General features: G+C 45.1%; 1 protein-coding gene across 3 annotated transcripts in view; it reads left to right on the top strand.

Annotated features, from left to right (window-relative positions):
* The window catches only part of SMARCC1 (SWI/SNF related BAF chromatin remodeling complex subunit C1), a gene marked incomplete at its 5' end in the record, with an annotated part of 117,774 nt that overhangs the window by 43,351 nt on the left and 56,325 nt on the right, over positions 1-18,098 (top strand). For all 3 annotated transcript variants that reach the window (XM_027769294.1, XM_027769295.1, XM_014585195.1), the window contains 6 exon segments: positions 223-336; positions 1,324-1,477; positions 2,550-2,663; positions 5,829-5,888; positions 8,910-9,168; positions 10,903-11,064. In XM_027769294.1, the coding sequence (XP_027625095.1) occupies positions 223-336; positions 1,324-1,477; positions 2,550-2,663; positions 5,829-5,888; positions 8,910-9,168; positions 10,903-11,064 (863 nt within the window).

Genomic DNA, 18,098 nt, shown 5'->3' with positions numbered 1-18,098 from the left:
AGGGAACGTCAGTACGGTTCGGTTGTCCCATTTACTTACTTGTTAGTTATCAGTTGTACACACCCATGTGAGTGGTCCGTATACTGTCACGGCCCTGGACTTTTTTCTTTTTTCTTGATTTTTTGTCGTGTTCGCTTGTGAGGAATCTGAAGACTTAGGCTCTGGGAGTTATTTCTGAAGAGATGCGTATCTGTCATAACCAATTTTGCCAATGCTTTTTAGATACTTGGCATACCGAAACTTCATGATCGACACTTACCGCCTCAACCCCCAGGAGTATTTAACCAGCACAGCTTGTCGGAGGAACCTGACCGGAGACGTGTGCGCTGTGATGAGGTAAAGTGCTCCCCCCCCACCGCCCGGTGCAGCCTCGCATTTGAGTAAGACCGCACGTGTCCCGGATGGACAGAAATTACATTTCATTTAGGGTGAATGTTTTTAATATTCAGTTGACTTCTTTTTAAAACCGATTTGCCAGAGGGTGAGTGTACTCACCAAAAAGAAGAGGGGAGAGAGCGAAAGTGAGAAAGGGTCCCCTCCCTCTGTGGGGGATGGCCATGCTGCAGTCTCTCCTCCATTTCTCCTTCCTTTTGGGATTCAAACCGCGCAGCCAGCTGTTTGGGATCCAGCCCTCCTCACTACCACACCACCAGCTGGCGCTCACTTCCCCTCTGTAGATTTTGTCATTTGCGTGCTGGGTTTTGTAAAATCAGCCATACGATGACCAGGGGCGTTGAGTGCGGCGGGTTGTGAGAGGATGAGACCCGTGCCCTACAGCGGTCCAAAGACAGAAGTCGAAATGGGAGTTCTCTGCCGTGAGTTCCTCCCCGTGGGCGTACATGACCGTTTGCTTTCTCGTTTCTCTGAGTGAGACTGGTCGGCCGCATACCAAGTTAGGGGCACTGTGTCACCAGCGTTATTAGGAGTTGGTAGAAATTGCTCCTCCTGTAAGAAACATTTGTCATGCACTTCGTGGTGGTTCACAGCTGCAGAGAGCTTCTTTTGCTGTTGTTGTTAAAAGAGTTTTTTGTCTTAGGGCGTGTGCGCACACGGCGGTGGGTGTGGAGGGGGACACGGAGATGGTGACAGGGAAAGTAAGAGAGCACGCCCTCCCGTGGACGTGGGCATGTACGCGCGCGCGCCTGGTGTGATTTTCAAGCCACTGGTTCCGGGACTCAGACTGTGTCACCCGTGTGAGAGTAATGATGTAACCGCTCTGCCCTCAGCTGGCCTGAGAACATGCTTTCTCTGTTCGGGCAATGATATGATGATGCTTATTGAGGAGAGGAGGTTGATTTTAACTTTCAGAGCTTTTCTCTTTAGAGTTCATGCCTTTTTAGAGCAATGGGGGCTCGTTAATTACCAAGTGGATCCAGAAAGTCGACCCATGGCAATGGGACCACCTCCTACTCCTCACTTCAACGTCTTAGCTGATACCCCGTCTGGGCTCGTGCCTCTGCATCTTCGCTCACCTCAGGTAAGCCATGCTGCCTTGCCCAGGCTGGGGTGCTCACTGACACACAGTACTCCTCCTCGGGAATCCTTTCAGTGTTCTGTAACGGGACTGTTAATGGTTTTGTCTTTAGCTGGGAGTTTGGGCTTGTGTAGTGTGTGTGTGTGTGTGTGTGTGTGTGTGTGTGTAGTGTGTGTGTGTGTAGTGTGTGTGTGTGTGTAGTGTGTGTGTGTAGTGTGTGTGTGTGGTGTGTGTGTGTAGTGTGTGTGTGTGGTGTGTGTGTGTAGTGTGTGTGTGTAGTGTGTGTGTGCGTGTGTGTAGTGTGTGGTGTGTGTGTGGGTGTGTGTAGTGTGTGTGTAGTGTGTGTAGTGTGTGTGTGTAGTGTGTGTGTAGTGTGTGTGTGTAGTGTGTGTGTAGTGTGTGTGTAGTGTGTGTGTGTGTAGTGTGTGTGTGTGTGTAGTGTGTGTGTGTGTGTGTGTGGTCGGGTTGTTGTGACTCTTCAAGTCCATTACGCTATGTATGTTTATAGTGACACCATCCCTTCGGCCCAAGACCTGTACCATAGTAAGTCTGTGATTCGCTAGGAGAAGGCACGGAGTCCCCAGTCCAGTGTTAATTTACTGTCACACAACTGCCTGTCCTTTGTCAGCAGAGACTCTAATAAGCAGGTGACACAGACGTTTCCTTCCCACCGGCAACCGATGCCTTGGGAATATTTATCACAAAACCTCGTAACTTGACCTCTGTGGTTGTCCGTACACATGTTCTTGAAAAGACTATTAAATGAATTGTATCCCAGATTACGTTGAGGTAACATAGACCTAAGCTAGAATTTTCTTGCATTGTGAAATAGAAGAGCATATGAATGCAAATTTGTTGCTTGTCTTTTCTGTGACTTAAAAGGGCAGCAGAAATATTTCTTAGGTGTTGAATTTTTGTCAGTAGTGTAGAGATGCAGGTATTTGTTTGTTTTTATTTTTGTAATAAATCCACAGGCTGTGGTTTAAGTGCCAAGATTAAATATTTGTTGGAAACCTTCTATGCCCTCGACTTTGAAAAGGTTAACATAGCCATTTATCAATTATCTGACTCGTAGGTCCCTGCTGCTCAGCAGATGTTAAATTTTCCAGAGAAGAACAAGGAGAAACCAATTGATTTGCAAAACTTTGGTCTGCGTACTGACATTTACTCCAAGAAAACATTAGCAAAGGTAACAATTTATTTTCTAAACTCACATGGACTACAATCTAATATGTCTTCTTTCTAAGATGTGTCATTTTCTTTACAGAACAAATTTACTTTCTATAGTGGAAGGAAGTGACATTTGTACTAAAATCTGATAGCATTTTATAAATAAATCGCTTATCTTATTCCTTTTTTTCCTATAGGATTAGCACAGAGAATTTGATTAATAACCATGACTAATATATTTAAGGAAATCGAGGGTTAGGAACAGACCATTTGAATAGTGAATTGGGATGTATAAAAACCGCCATGAATGGACTAGCCTGTGACCCAGTGGTTGGGGGAGCTGCAGCCCACACGGCTGACCTTGGAGTTTGAGCCCTAGACTCAGAGGCTTGGAAACAAATGCACCTAGTTTTGTGTGTGTCTGGGGGTGTGGTTGTGTGCGCGCATGCACATGCCCAAACTCTCAGGAAGGAGTGTGGATAGATAGACTGAATCCAGAGCAGCAGGGGAAAAAGAAATCTGTTGGTGGTGGGGAAGAGATTAGAAGGCAAAGAACACAGCATGCAAACGTTACGTAAGATGGAGTCAAAAGAATCATTAAAGACCCTAAAGGAGAGGAGGACTGGAGCAGGGCTTCTGGATTTACAGTGGCTACTCACACCCACACCCACACACTCACTCACTCACACTCATACACATGGGTTTAGAGGAGAATTTACAAGAAGGATTTACAGCAACGTCCTCAGCAGTTTTACCCGGAATAACTAAAAGCATCAACAACCAGAACTGCTCTCGGTAATACAAATTTTGGTTTATTCAAACAATTTAATAATATATAGAAATAAAAAATAAATGATCTACTTCTTCATATAGAAATGTTGTTGAGATCAATATGATACTGAAAAAGAAGCCAGTGGTTTATTAAAACTAAATCCAGATTTTGAAGTATTCTGCCACCTCTGGTCATCACATTCCGAGTACGTGATCTTTCATAGTTGGCTATCAGGTTGGAGTCTAAAGGGGGAACCTTCTGGGTTTTGATTTCAGTGGTGGTACATGGGTATGTAATAATTAATAAGATTGCATCAAGTTATATGCTAAAGACTTAAGTGTATGTATACACATACAGAAAATCTCAATAAATACAAATGAAAATATTTTTACATCTTGGGTGAGCACAGTAAATTCTCAGGGGATCTCATGAGGCTGTCTGTGCTCCCGCTCAGAGCAGCCCTGACTGCCAGCAGGGTAGAAAACTCTGCACTTTGTACCTGAGCAGTGGCGGAATGCTTGCAGAGGGCCTGCCCGGTACAAGTCTGCTTCTGGCTTGTAGAGGCCTTAGGGGTACTTGCTTGGGGTTTGCTTCCTTCATAATCAATTGAAATGTTAATGGATTTTGTTACTCTTGGGTCTCCAGATATGATTGATAGTCATCTGTGTGATTTGGGGTTTATTTGAAAAGAACTTTTACTTGTCTTAAAGTAATCTTCAGGAGATCTGAGTAATACTCATTGTGAGTAATGTGCATATACCTGTTTTCATTTTTATAAAGCTTTAGGACTTTAATTCTGCAGTGCTTAGGTCAACTCTTTTTACTTTAGAGAGAGATTTTTGCTGTAGGGCACCTACACTTGCCAGAGACCAAGAGAGAGAAAGTGATGCAGTGCCCCTTGTGGGGGATGGCCGTACTACAGCTTTTCTCCTCCATTGTCTGGAGTTTGAGCAGACACACATACACATGAACCCAATGTGAATTTCAGGCTTCCAGGTCTGGGACATGAACCGTGGTTGGCCAGGTAGGAGTCCAGTACCTTAACCACTACATCATCTCCTGGCCCCTGTGTTAACTCTTTTTATTCTCTGAAGTCTGTTATTTTGGGTACATTTTTTGTAAAAGAACAGGTATTTCCGAATGCTAATGGATTGAATGCCCCAGAGTCCTGGGTAACTACAAATTAATTTTCACTTGTAGTGTGTAAAATAAGTGCATGTAGAGTTTCAGTCATCTAAGTTGAGAAACTTTATTGACACTAACAAGGAAATCAAGGAAAACCAGAATTTTCTTTTAGTTTAAGTTGTTGTCTTCGATAATAGAGTTTCGAGTGATGGACGTTAGGATGTTTATTTTGAATTAGTAACATTTATAGCTGAAAATAGTATCAACCACTCCACTAGTCCAGTCACTCTATGAATAGAGAAGGGTCTGCAAATCAGGAGGTATGAATCAGTCATTAAGTGGTACATTTTTTTAAAAGGGTTTTTTGCTTTAGGGCGTTTGCACTTGCCCAGAGACAGACCGACAGACAGACAGACATGATGAGAGGGAAAGTGAGAAATCACCCTGCCGGGGGAATGGCCATACCACAATCCCTTCTCCATTCTTCTCCCAGGATCCTGGGGAGACACACACACACACACGCACACACGCACGCACACGCACAACGCGGTTTTGAAGCCACAGGACTCAAACTGCAGTTGGTCCACATAGGAGTCTAGCGACATAACTGCCACACCATCTGCTGGTCCCTAAATGGTAAGTTTTATACAGTAGAAACTCAGTTTTCTTTTCATACCAAATGCTCCCGTTCATTGTAAGCTATAGAGGACTCACATGGAAAAGATGTGGAGTTTAGGGAATCACAAGTGTCCTCATTACGTTTGTATATGCTACAGCTGACTCAGCATTAAAATACTGGGCTTCTGTAGCTCATAAAAGCAATTTTTAATTATCAAAGTAACAGAAAAAACATTTACAAATAGTTCATGTGTCACTGAGAGCAAGAGAATTTGGAAGTAGCCAGGCCTTTGGTTGTAAGTTTCGGTTCTCAGTTTGCTCCTGTCATCCGGGCACGTGGCAGAGGGTGTGGGATGATGCCCTGTGCTGAAGCAGGGATTGTCTGTGCTTCGTGGTCAGCCTGTAAGAGTGAGCAGACACGGCTAGTCTGTGGCAGTGCTTACGGCAGTCGGATCCCACAGGCCAACCTGGGTTTGAACGCTGGCCATGATGACTTGAGCACACTGGCCACATATGCGTGGCCCCAGATTCCATTAGGGCAGAGCGGTGGGGAAGGAAGATCATAGCGTGACTACGCCCCATTGGGACTGCTTTCCCTCTCCTGGTGAGCACATGTGTCCTCTGGCAGAACAAAAAGCGAGCAAATAATTTCTCATTTTGTTTCTTTAGAGCAAAGGAGCTAGTGCTGGAAGAGAATGGACCGAGCAAGAGACCCTTCTCCTCCTGGAGGTAAGCTGGGAATGACTCTGACTGGCTTCTCAGGGATACCTATGCTGTTGAATTAAATGTGTCTAATTGACCTTAAAACTGAATCCATCTCACCAGCGCTCTCCCTGCAGACAGGTACTTTGATAGCCAATAGTCCTTTTGAGCACCTTCCATTTTATAGTGAAGTATATATATATATTTAAGAATTATTTTTAAAATTTTTTTGAGGTTTTTGCAATGGGTCGCGTTCACTCACCAAAAAGACAGAGACAGACAGAGACAGAAAGCATGAAATCACCCCCCAGGGGGGATGGCCACACCTCAATCCCTTCTCCTCCATTCTCCTCTCTGGATCTTGGGCATGCACTCACACGCACGCGCCCAGCGTGAGTTTAAGCCACTAGGTCCAGGACTCAAACTGCAGTCGACTACACGGGAGGCCAGCGACATAGCCATTACGCTAACTGCTGGTCCCATTTTATTTAACTTACTTATTATTATTATTTTTTTTCAGTTTGATCAGAGAGAGAAAGGAAGAAAGCAAGCCACCAGTTTCAGGACTTGAACTGTGGTTGGCCATGTGAGAGTCCAATGCCTTTAACCAGCAAGCCACCTGCTGACTCCTCCCCCATTGTGAAGTATACCAAAAACATATGTACCTCCACATTTAGATTTCACAAAGTTCAAAATCTTTAGTTTCATCATGAAAAATTGACCGTAAACTGACTTGTTTCGGTGTGCCCACGTGACAGGGAAAGAACAGGTGTCTGGACCATTGGGTGTTCCCACCTAGGTCTGTGCGAGGCGCGAGGCACCAGGCGCACTGCCTTTTCGCTGTCAGAGTGAATGTCGGCGTAGCAGCAAGGGCTGTGGAGCCTTGGTATTACCGCAGCGGTCGTCTGATCTTGCTGAGAGGGACGGCATGCCTCAGGCCCTCAGGCCACACCTGGACCTAGCTGGGCCTGGTGACGTCTCGATTTCGTTTCACTTAGATTTGGTTGTTCCAACGTGTGAGTCCTTTAGAAGTTCTCGTGGAACGTTAAGCTATTTCTTTTCCTTGTTGTTTACTCCTCCACTGGTTTTTATTCTCTTCTCTTTCCCACTCAGTCAAAATCCAGAAAAGCTTCTTGTTGTGGAGTACTTTCCACTGATTAATTTACTCGCAGCTCCACAGTTGGTGCCGGTGATGTGCAGAGAGCTGCTCTTCTGGCCACTTCTTGTGTTTGCAGAAAGGTTTCCTCTAGCTGTTATCTGCCACTGGTGCTAATGAAAAGAACAGCACTCTCAGTACTTGAGGGGAGCATCGCATGCATTCGTGCTGCTATTTTGGAATCTTGCAGCTCTGGGGACAAATGGAGTTGTCCGACTAGAAGCTGCTCATTGATGCTCCCCCCCCCCCCCCCCGTGATACATTCAAGACTGGCAAATAGTAAATGCAGAGTGAGGTTGGGATGACTGAGCTGTCGTTTACTTCGGCCACGCCCAAGAAAACCACAGTGTCCTCACACAGCGTGCGTTTTCTCTCCTGCAGGTGGGATCTCTGCAGGGTGGGTTTCCCTTAAACGTGCAGTTGAGTCAACAGGTATTGTCTGCACATACACAGAGAAATAAAGGACTTCCCGACAGCATTGTTTACCCTAGCACCTAACACTGACGTGGTTTATTTAGTGGTGATTAGCAGCTTAAGAACAAGAAGTGAGATGGAAAATTTTAATGGATTTATAAACACACACACACAGTTTCCCTAATAAACTGAAAAATCTGGTGAACTTACTGGGGTTCATTGTTTCCAGAAAGCATCGTAAAATTTCATTAGACAAACATATTACACAGGCAGTGTTCAGGATTGTTCCGACTATTCTTGAGACCATCACTTTTTTATTTAAGATGAAATTTTTTTTTAAGAATTGCTTATTTAAATTTATTTATTTAGTTAGTTCAACTTAACCAGAGAGGGACAGAGTCAAAGAGAGAGAAAGCAAGCCACCAGGTCTGGGACTCAAACCACCAGTGGCCGTGTGGGAGTCCCGCGCCCCCAACCACCGTGGCATCTGCTGGCCTCAAGACCACCTGCTTTTATTTTAAGACCTGACTTGATAAGGTTTCAATGAGAGCATAATTTTAGGTGGATGGTGAAGGGCAGTGTCTTCAGTCATGTCTAGTTCATTATCTTGTTACAGATATCAAAGGGACAATTTCGGTTTTGCAGATAAACCTAACTAGAATGGATGCATGGGATGAAGGAATTTGGTTTGAAAGATACAGGAGAAATTAAGGATAATGTAAGGTTTGATATTATTAGCTCTTTTGTTATAAAGATATTTTATAGGGCCAGCAGGTGGTGTGGTAGTTAAAATTGCTGGACTCCCACATGGCTGACCACCGTTTGAGTCCCAGACCTGAAAGCTTGCTTTCTCACTTTCCCTTTCTCTCTCTCTCTCTCTCTGTCTTTGGTCAATTTTAAAAAATAATAATAACAAATGGAATTAAGTACATAATTTTTTAAAAAAAATTCTTAAAAGAGCAATATGATGAAGGCTTGTTCCAGTAAGATTTTAGTTGTGAAAAAGCGGTTAGGGGTCTAGCAGGGGGTAAGGCGCTGGACTCCCACATGGCCGAACATGGTTCAAGTCCCAGACCTGGTGGCTTGCTTTCTCTTTTCTTTTCTCTCGCTTGCTCTCTGTCTCTGTCTCTCTTTGGTGAATTAAAACAATAATAAATAAAAAATAAACTCTTTAACAAAGTTGCTGGGTGCATGGATATCGAAACACAGGATCAGTCGCAGTTTCAGAACTGGCTCAGGCAGCTCGAAGGGCACGGCGGATTTGTCTTTCTGTGCCTAAAACCCTGACAGGGTGGAGAGATGGGCGAGGAGGGGCTGTGTCGCCATGGCGCCCATGCGGTATGCGTCTTCTGCCCCTCTGTCCGTCTCTGGCGCCTGTCCTCTGCCACGTTGAGCCGATACATAGATAAGTAGAGGCGCGGGCGTTCGATGTCGCGAGTATGACCCGTCTAACGCCGTGCCCGCCCTGTCTGTTGCAGGCCTTGGAGATGTACAAGGATGACTGGAACAAGGTGTCGGAGCATGTCGGGAGCCGCACGCAGGACGAATGCATCCTGCACTTTTTGAGGCTTCCCATTGAAGACCCGTACCTTGAGAATTCCGACGCGTCCCTGGGGCCCCTGGCCTACCAGCCTGTGCCCTTCAGCCAGTCAGGAAACCCGGTCATGAGTACTGTCGCCTTCTTGGCGTCCGTGGTGGACCCTCGCGTGGCATCTGCTGCGGCAAAGGCAGCTTTAGGTATGGGCTGCCTCAGCCGTCTGTGCAGTGTGCAGCTTACCCTGTCTCGGTTACATGCTGCCAGCTGTTAGGTCCACTTCTCGGCAGTCGGATCTCTTAACAAGGCCACGTGCTTTATAAAAGTATTACATTTCAATCAAATACTCACACTATAGTAGTTTATAAACTCAGAGCTTTTATTAAGAATTGGAGGTGGACCAGCAGGTAGTGTGGTAGTAAGGCACTGGACTTCCCTCATGGCTGACCACAGTTCGCGTCCTGGACCTGGTGGCTTGCTTCCTCAGTTTCCCCTTTTCTTTCTCTGATCAAATTAGGAATAATAATAAATAAATAAATATTAATAAATAATTCTAAAAAGGACTGGAGGTGCCAACTCTGAGGTGCATGATGAAGTGCTGCTCGAGAGAAGCCAGATCCCATGTGGTGACCATGGTTCAGGTGCCCAGCCCAGTTGGTCTGACACACTGCGCCCAGGACGTGAGTGGCCGGAGGACTGGGGGAAGGGGCTCCTGGCCTGACGGGCCTGTGCAGGGTGCTCATGTCTCTCTGCCTCCTTCTCCCATGTACATACACACGCTCTGTTATGAATAAGGAAAAGAGAAAGGAGTAGAAAAGTGAAATTTGCTGTAATTGGGAGACGTAATTTATAATCTTAGATTATATTAATCATAACTAGAACTTTCTGACACCATAGAGTTCTTTCTTGTGTTTATGGTCACTTAATCCTTATTTCCTTTCTTATTAAAGACAATGTTTATTTCTTCCATATTCGAGATTGACAGGCACACCTAAAGAGGATCCATGCTGTGATCCACCCCAGCCTCAGGCAGCCCGATGCCGGGCAGTATCTGTGTGCTCGAACATCCCAGGGTACGGCAGGCCTGAGGCACTACCCTGGGGTCTTCCCACGTGGGTCAGCACCCAGAGTATTGTGTAATCGTCCTTTCGTCATCTGGCCTAGCCCTTGTTGTTTTCTTGGTTTTTAATCTACTCAACAGTTCAGTGAGATCTGGTTTGCAATTTTAATGGTTCTTGATAGATTTTTTTTTTTTTTTTTAGTGAGATGTTCGCTATAGGGTGCATGCGCTCACCAGAGAAACAGAAGGTGGAAAATCACCCCCAAGGGATGGCCATGCTATAATCCCTTCTCCATTTTCCTCTCGGAATTTTGGGCACGTACACACGTATGCACACATGCCCGAAATGAGTTGAGTTGGTTTTTTTTTTTTTTAATATTTATTTTATTTTACTTGCTGTTACTATTTATTCTTTTAAATTTGACCAGACAGAGAGAGAGAAAAAAAGGGAAAGTAAGAAAGCAAGCCACCAGGTCCAGGACTCAGACCATGGCCAGGTATTTAGGAGTGCAGCACCCCAACCATCATGCCACCTGCTGGCACCCTGTGTATATTTTATGCCTGTAGGTCTGGGACTCAAACCTCAGTCTACTACGTGGGAGTCTAGCAGTATAACCATTATGCCGTCTGCTGGTCCCCTGATATTAAATTTTAAGATCTCTCTTGTTTGTAGTGCAAGATGTTGTAACATGTAGGATAAAACCTAGAGTCATAAAGTTTTATGACATTATCTTATTTGACTCTCCTGTCTTGCTAGTATGGGAACTGAGTCCCCAAAGAGGTTACTGTCTAAAACATATTATATTGTATGTTCTAGTCATCTTAAAGCAGAGATTTATACAAAACAATTACTTTTCCATTTTTATTCTTGAACCAGAGGAGTTTTCTCGGGTTCGGGAGGAGGTACCACTGGAATTGGTTGAAGCTCATGTCAAGAAAGTTCAAGAAGCAGCCCGAGCCTCTGGGAAGGTGGATCCCACCTACGGCCTGGAGAGCAGCTGCATTGCAGGCACTGGGCCTGAGGAGCCAGAGAAGCTTGGTGAGTCACCGGCAGGGTCACTCGATGGACATACCCCTGTGAGCATGCTGACGAAAGTGTGCTCGCAGTGATCAGCATGAGGTGTGTCTAAGAGTAGGTTTTGGTTTTTTGTCTTCTTTATGGTAGCCACAACTGAAAACCGTCCTCTAACTGCCAGCAGTGTCGTGGTTGTGGGTTATCTGATGGCTGTTGGTGGATGGATGTTTTGAGCACATAGAGATAAGAATACTGAAGACTCAGTTATTTTAATTAGTGTGTTACCTGGTGGGTTTGAAGTCATTGCTTTTGCTTTTTAACTGAGGTAAAATTCCTATCACATAAAAGTCTTGATTGTAGCTATCTCAAAGTATGTAACCCCCTAGTTTCTAGTATAATCACAGAACTCCACATCCGCTGCCGTTCTCTGATCCAGAACACTTTCATTACACTCCAAGGAAACCTCAGTCCCATTAAGCCGTCGTCCCAGTTTGTTGTGCTCAGCCCCGTGCCAGGAGCCGCAGATCTGCTTCCTGTCTCTGCACGTCACCCTTCTGACGTGGCCTGTGAACAGAACCCCTGGGCCGCTGACCCTTCGTGCCTAGGTGCTTTTGCTCAGCGTAGCGTTTTCAAGGTTTATCCATCTCCTAGCGTAAATTAGTTATTTCATTCCTTTCTGTGCCGAAAATACTACGTTTAGTTTATCTGTTTATTCCTTCGTCTCTCTTTCTACTTTTATACTCTTAACAAATAATGCTGCCATGAACACTTGTGTACAAGGCTTGTTGTGAACAGAAGTTTTTGGCTTCTCCTGAGTATAACTCTAGTAGTGGAACTTCTGAGCCATGTGCTAATTCTGTTTAACCTTTTCGGAAACTTCTAAATTGTTTAACAGTGGCCTCATCGCTCCTACCAGTAATGAATGTATGGGTATCCTGACTATCTTTACATGTTCTTATTTGCCATATGTGTATCTTCCTTGGAAAATGTTTATTGGAATGTTTGCCCCATTATTAAAAAAGACTTTTTAGAGTAGATTTAGTCAGGTTTTTTTTTAAAGAGTTATTTATTGTCTTTTTTTTTCCAAAATTATTTTATTTAACTTTATTTATTTTAACTTGACCTGAGAGGGACAGTGTGTGAGAGAGAGGGAAATTGCGACTCAAACCACAGTCGGCCATGTGGGAGTCCAGCGCCCTCAACCACCACACCACCTGCCAGCCCCAATCATTATTCTTTAATTTAACCAGAGAGAGCGAGAGGAAGTGAGAAAGCAAGCCACCAGGTTTGGGACGTGAACCGTGGTCGGCCATGTGGAACCCAGCACCTCGACTACCATGCCACCTGCTAGCCGCGAGAGTAGTCTTAGGTTCTGAAGACAAATGGGTAAAAAGTACAGAGTTCCCTGTAGCACCTCGTCTCACACATGCAGCATCTTCCCCTGTCGTCGCGCACCAGACTGGTGCATGTTACGGCTGATAAACCCGTGCTGGCACGCCATCACCTGAGACCCACTCCTGCTGTCCCTGCGTAAGTTTTGAGAATCTAGGACATACTCCGCCATTGTAAAATCGTGCCGATGTGACAGTCGTGGCTGTCCTTAAAGTCTTTGGTGCTCTGCCTATTTGTCCCTTCCTTCCCTCATGTCCTTGGCATCTGCTGGTCCCTACTGTCTCCATAGTTTTGCTTTTTCCAGAAAATCCTATGGTTGGATTATGCAACGCGTAGCCGTTTCAGAGTTCTCCTGTTGGCAGTTCCATTCGTTGCAGTTTCTTTGCTCCATTGTGTTGCTTTTGCTTCTGTTCCAAAGATCTATGTATTTAAAAATAGTTCAAATCTGTATCTCTGTGGGTCTCTTTGGGCTCTCTGTTACTTCTCCAGTACAATACTATCTTGATTACTGTAGGTTTGGCTTTTATCAAAAAAATTTGTTTATTTTCGCTGTGGAGTGTGTGAGCTGGACAGAGAAACAAAGAGAAAGTGAGAAATCATCCCCCACCCCTACCCCCCAGGGGATGGCCACACTGCAATCTCTTGTCCATTCTCTTCCTGGGATTTGGGGCACATATGCATACGTGCCTGGTCTGTCAAGCTGCTGGATCTCGGACTTGAACTGCAGTCGGCCATGTGGGAGTCCAGCACCTCTACCACTATGCCGACTGCTGACCCCATGTTTTGTGTTTTACATTTCAGATTGCACTTGTGCATTGCTGTTATGTTGGACAGCAGTTATCTTACATTATGTAATGTGGCCATAATTGCTTATTCGTTTCAGGAGAATTGTTATTGTTTTTGACCTCGTAGAGTATTCTGCATAGTTAATATTACACAAAGATGTTTCATTTACTTTTTCCAAATCTGTGTACCTTTTATTTCCTTTACTTATCTCATTGTATCACTAGGACTTCCTGTATGATACAGAAAAGAAAGAGTGAGAGGACCTCTTGGCTTTATTTCTCCCATTAGCATGAAAGCTATGAATAATTTCTCACCAATAAGTGTAATATTAGCTGGAAATTCGTGTGGATACTCTATCAAGTTATGGAAGTTCTTCAGCATTCTTATTTGCTGTGCATTTTTATGATGAAAATGCATTTGTTTTTGTCAGATCGCTTTTCTGAATCTGTTGAAGGATCTTGTGATCGGCTTTGTTGGCCTGTAGATGCGATGGGTTGCATCAGCTGCGTTTTGAATCTTGAACTGGTCTTTCATAGTTTGGATAAGTCCTCCTTACTATGGGTCTCTTTTTTTATATTAGGTCATTAGGAAAGTTATGATGTATTTTTCTATTTTTTTAATGCAAAAATGTGTCATGACTTTCCTGATGACCCAGTACATTGGTGGATTCAATTTGCTAATTTTTTGGGGGGGGGGGAATTTTTGAATCAGTGTTCATTAAACATAGTATTTTGTAATTTTCTTTTCACATAATGTCTTCAGTTTCAGTATTAAATTAATACTAGGCTTATAGAATGAGTTAGGAAGTATTTATTCTGTGTCTTTTGGAACAAATGGTAAAGAATCGATACTATTTCATCCTTAAGGAGAAGATTCTACCCTCGCCCAATGTTTTATCGGGTTGTTATTCTTTATTGATATGCGTTCTTTCCGTACTCTGGACACTAGATCCTTACCAGATACATGATTTGCAAATGCTTATTCCTATTCTGTGAGTTGTCTTTTCACTTTATTTATTTTTTGATTAAAGAATTATTTATCTAATTTTGCATATTATTCTTCAACTTGACCAGAGAGGGAGAAGGAGCACGAGAAATAAAGCTGACAGCACCAGGACTTGAACCGCAGTTACCCCTCTGGGATCTAGCACCTTCACCACCATGCCTCCTCCCAGACCTGTCTTCTTACATTCATTATGGTCTTTTTTCAATAACACAGAAATGGTAAATGTTTGTAAAATGCTATTTATTTATTCTTTTTGCTGCACGTGCTCCGAGTGTCATGCCTAAGAATTTATTGCCAAAGGCATGGTTTACCACTGTCTTCTCTCCCAAGAGTTTGTGGTGCTGCTTTTTTTCAGATTTACCAGGGGATGTGTGCTCTCCAGAGTGAGAGAGAGGAGAAGGTGAGAAAGCACCCCGGATGGGGAATGGTCAGGGCACATCGCTTTTCTAACTCTCCCTCCTTTTGGGATTTTGAGTTTGCGTGACACGTACCTGGCGTGTTTCTCAAGCTGCTGAGTCTGGACCTAGCAACTCCACAGTCAGCCATGTGAGATCCAGCTGCCCTAATCTCTAGTTATATATTTTTAGAGAGAGTTTTTTTTATTTTTGCCATAGGGCGTGTGCACTCCCAGAGAGACAGACAAAGAATCACCCCCTAGAGGGAAGGCCATGTTGGAATCCCTTCTCTTCCATTCTCCTCTCGGGATTTTTGGCATTCATGCACTTGCACCTGGCATGAGTTTCATACCACAGGGTCCGGGACTTGAACTGCGGTCAGCCACGTAGGAGTCTAGCACCTTAACCACTGCACCACCTGCCGACCCCTTAATTGTTCTTAGTGGTGATTACATCCTGAGTGCCACATGTATTTTGATTTTAAAAGCATTTCGAGAGTGTCTACAGTAATTCTTAGCTTGAAAACTCATTTATTTTTCCCTTTTCTTAGATGGAAACTAAAATTAGCAGTCGAAGGTGTGTCACTGTTGCTCTTTGTCGGCTCTGCAACTTTAGATAGTGCCCAGCTTAGGTGGGGAGAACCTGGGGCCAGTGGATTTCTGGTTCTTACTTTTCTCAACTTTGTGTGCGTGAGTTTGGGTTTATTTTTCGGGTTTTTTGGTTCCCTATGGTCATGCATTGTAAAGGATTGCAAATACCGCAGTAGTGGACAGTTTGTCAATTTAGCCACCTTTACGTCAGTGGGATTGTAACAGAGAAGTAAAAACCACCTTGCAGCCTTAACTTCAGGGTGGCTGAGACTCCTGATGAACTAGTGCCTGTGTCGTTTCCACACATCCATGACGCCGCAAGCTGCGAGCGTTCCTGCCGCTAGACGCACTTGAGACCACAGGGCTGGTCTCTGAGTGGCACAGACAAAAGTCATTCACATCCACCTGGAAGCTGCTTCTCGGATAACCTCTCCCAGGGGGCAAGTCTACATACTAGCTGCAGCAACCAAATTCGGGTCCTTCTATGATTAGTAAAGGCCGTGTGAAATCTCACTGTAGATGAAGATTCCTGAATGAGTTGTGACCAGCTTCTGTAACTCATCCTGGCCTGTTACAGTTAATAGGATTTATATTGGGCTATGACTAATGGCATAAATTAGGAAACAGCAAATGTGTCTCCTTCGGGAATTGCCATCGCAGTTGTAGTGGCAAGTCCACAGCGTATCGTGTTCCATACAACAAACAGTTGGTGCCGTGTTCCGCACACTGATGGCGCAGAGCGTGTGCAGTCGTGGCGGTGTCGTCGGGTGCTGGGGGCTGGCTTCATTGGTACTGTGTCTTATATTGCTTGATTTAGAATTTTTTTTGTGTATGTTAAGAATGGTAACATTATAATGGGCAAAAAAAAAAATCCTTCCTTATGAAATCTAAGACTTTTTGGTGCTCCTTAGACATAGTTCGTTTTTGTTGATGTGTTTTGTTTGTTTAAAGAGAGAATTTTGCTGTACGGTGTGTGTGCTCACTGGAAGAAGCAGGCAGAAAGTGAGAAATCGCCCACCAGGTTGATGGCCATGCTGCAATCCCTTCTCTATTCTCCTCCCTGGATTTTGGGCACGCACGCACATGTACCTAACATGAGTTTCAAGCCTCCCTGTCCAGGACTCAAACTTCCGTTGACCATTTGGGAGTCCAGCGACATAACCATTATGGCATATGTTGGCCCCCATTTTTGTTGATGTTTTGGAAGAATTTGTTTGAAGGACGACTACGTGGTTTTGGCTCTCGAGTCATGTAGTGAAGGCAGCCTAGCCTCCACTCCTTTTTAAACCCCAGCTGGGTTTAGCACTCACTGGAGAGCCCTGTGGCGATGTGACTTCCCTGACTTGGTCCTCACGCTGCTGAGTTCTGTGGCGCTGTGGCTCGGGAACACGAGGTCATGGCAACACATGAGGTTCTGGCGACGCCTTCTCCCGGTTGCACACTGCTGAGTTCTTGGCACACTCTCAGGGTGAAAGGAACGCAGTGTTGACATTCAAGACCTTGAGATTCAACGAAACACTACGAGGTTTTATTTGCCCTAAGAAAAAGAAAGTACTTTAACTGAATATTGCCTTGATAAACAATAATGCTGGGATGGAGAGGATGCTGGTGAAATGTGGAAATAGCTATTTAAGCGATCAGAGTGTCTTACTGAGAAAGTGACATTTGAGCAGAGATGTACACTAGGTGAGAGACAGAGCCAGGCAGACGTCCAGGGCAGGAATGTTCGCGCTGGGAGGGCTGCTGGGCAGGGGCTACCTGGGAGGTCAGGTGGCAGGTAAGGGGACCACTGGAGTTGGGTAGGCGTCCTTGGGCTGTAGTAAGTTTTCTTTTTGATCATTATTTTTATCGGAAAGTTGTAATGTTTACTTTGAGGCTTCGCTGTGAGGAAAGGAGTGTCAGGGCCTGCCTGTGTGTGCACTTGTAAACACGTGTGTGTCTCTGTCTGTGTAGGCCTGTTAGGTCTACCTTCTAAACCGAGGGTAGAGTACATGTGCATGCCCACTGGGGAGAGACTGAGAAGCCCCAACTGGGTCTCATCACATTACTGTCCCCCTTTCCCGGCCTGCCTTCTCAGGGTTGTGGGGCACACGTGCCACCGGGACAGGGCTCTGAACCAGCAGTCAGCCGTGTGACTTTCGGCACATGGAGCCTCCTGGCTGGGACTGACCTGTGTTTATAACACATTCGAATTTCAAGTCGTTTGTTTTTTTTACAGCATCACTAAGCCTTTTATTATTTTGTTGTTGTTGTTTTGTTAAGAGGCAAGGGCTGTATTACCCAGACTGCCCTCCAACTCGGGACCCTCCTGCCTAAGCCTCCTGGGTCCCTGGGGAAGTGCATGCCACAGGCCAACCAAGGTTTTGTTTGTTTTTAACTTACTGTAGGGTGTGTGTGCTTGCCAGAGACAGAGAGAGCAAGAAGGTAAGAACTCACTCCTCAGGGGTGACCACGCTGCAGTCCCTGCTCCATTCTCCTCTTGGGACTTTGGATGTGCATGCACACACCCAGCGTGATAGTCACGCCTCCGGGTCTGGGACTCAAACCACACAGCTTTGTGGATCCAGCTGCCTTAACCACCACACCATCTGCTGGGCCTCAGTCCAGGAGTTTTTGTAAGCTTATTTATGTCTTTCATGAGGGAAGGGAGCACCCTCAGTAGTCTTGACACTGAAGCCTCGGCCCTAGCTGTAGCCAGCCAGGGTCACGGGCGAGCCGCGGTTGTGCCTGCGTGTTAAACCTGGAGGTTTCCCGTGGCTTCCACACTGTACACACTGCAGCTGGGCCAGGCAGCACTATTTTCAAATAGCTTTATTGGGGCAGGTGGCATGGTAGTTAAGGATGCTGGACTCCCACATGGCTGACCGTGGTTCGAGTCCCAGACCTGGTG

The sequence above is a fragment of the Tupaia chinensis genome, unplaced genomic scaffold, assembly GCF_000334495.1.
Source record: "Tupaia chinensis unplaced genomic scaffold, TupChi_1.0 Scaffold149184_1, whole genome shotgun sequence".
Taxonomy (NCBI): domain Eukaryota; kingdom Metazoa; phylum Chordata; class Mammalia; order Scandentia; family Tupaiidae; genus Tupaia; species Tupaia belangeri.
The sequence above is the reverse complement of the archived record's forward strand: the minus strand, read 5'-3'. Positions and strand labels throughout refer to the sequence as shown.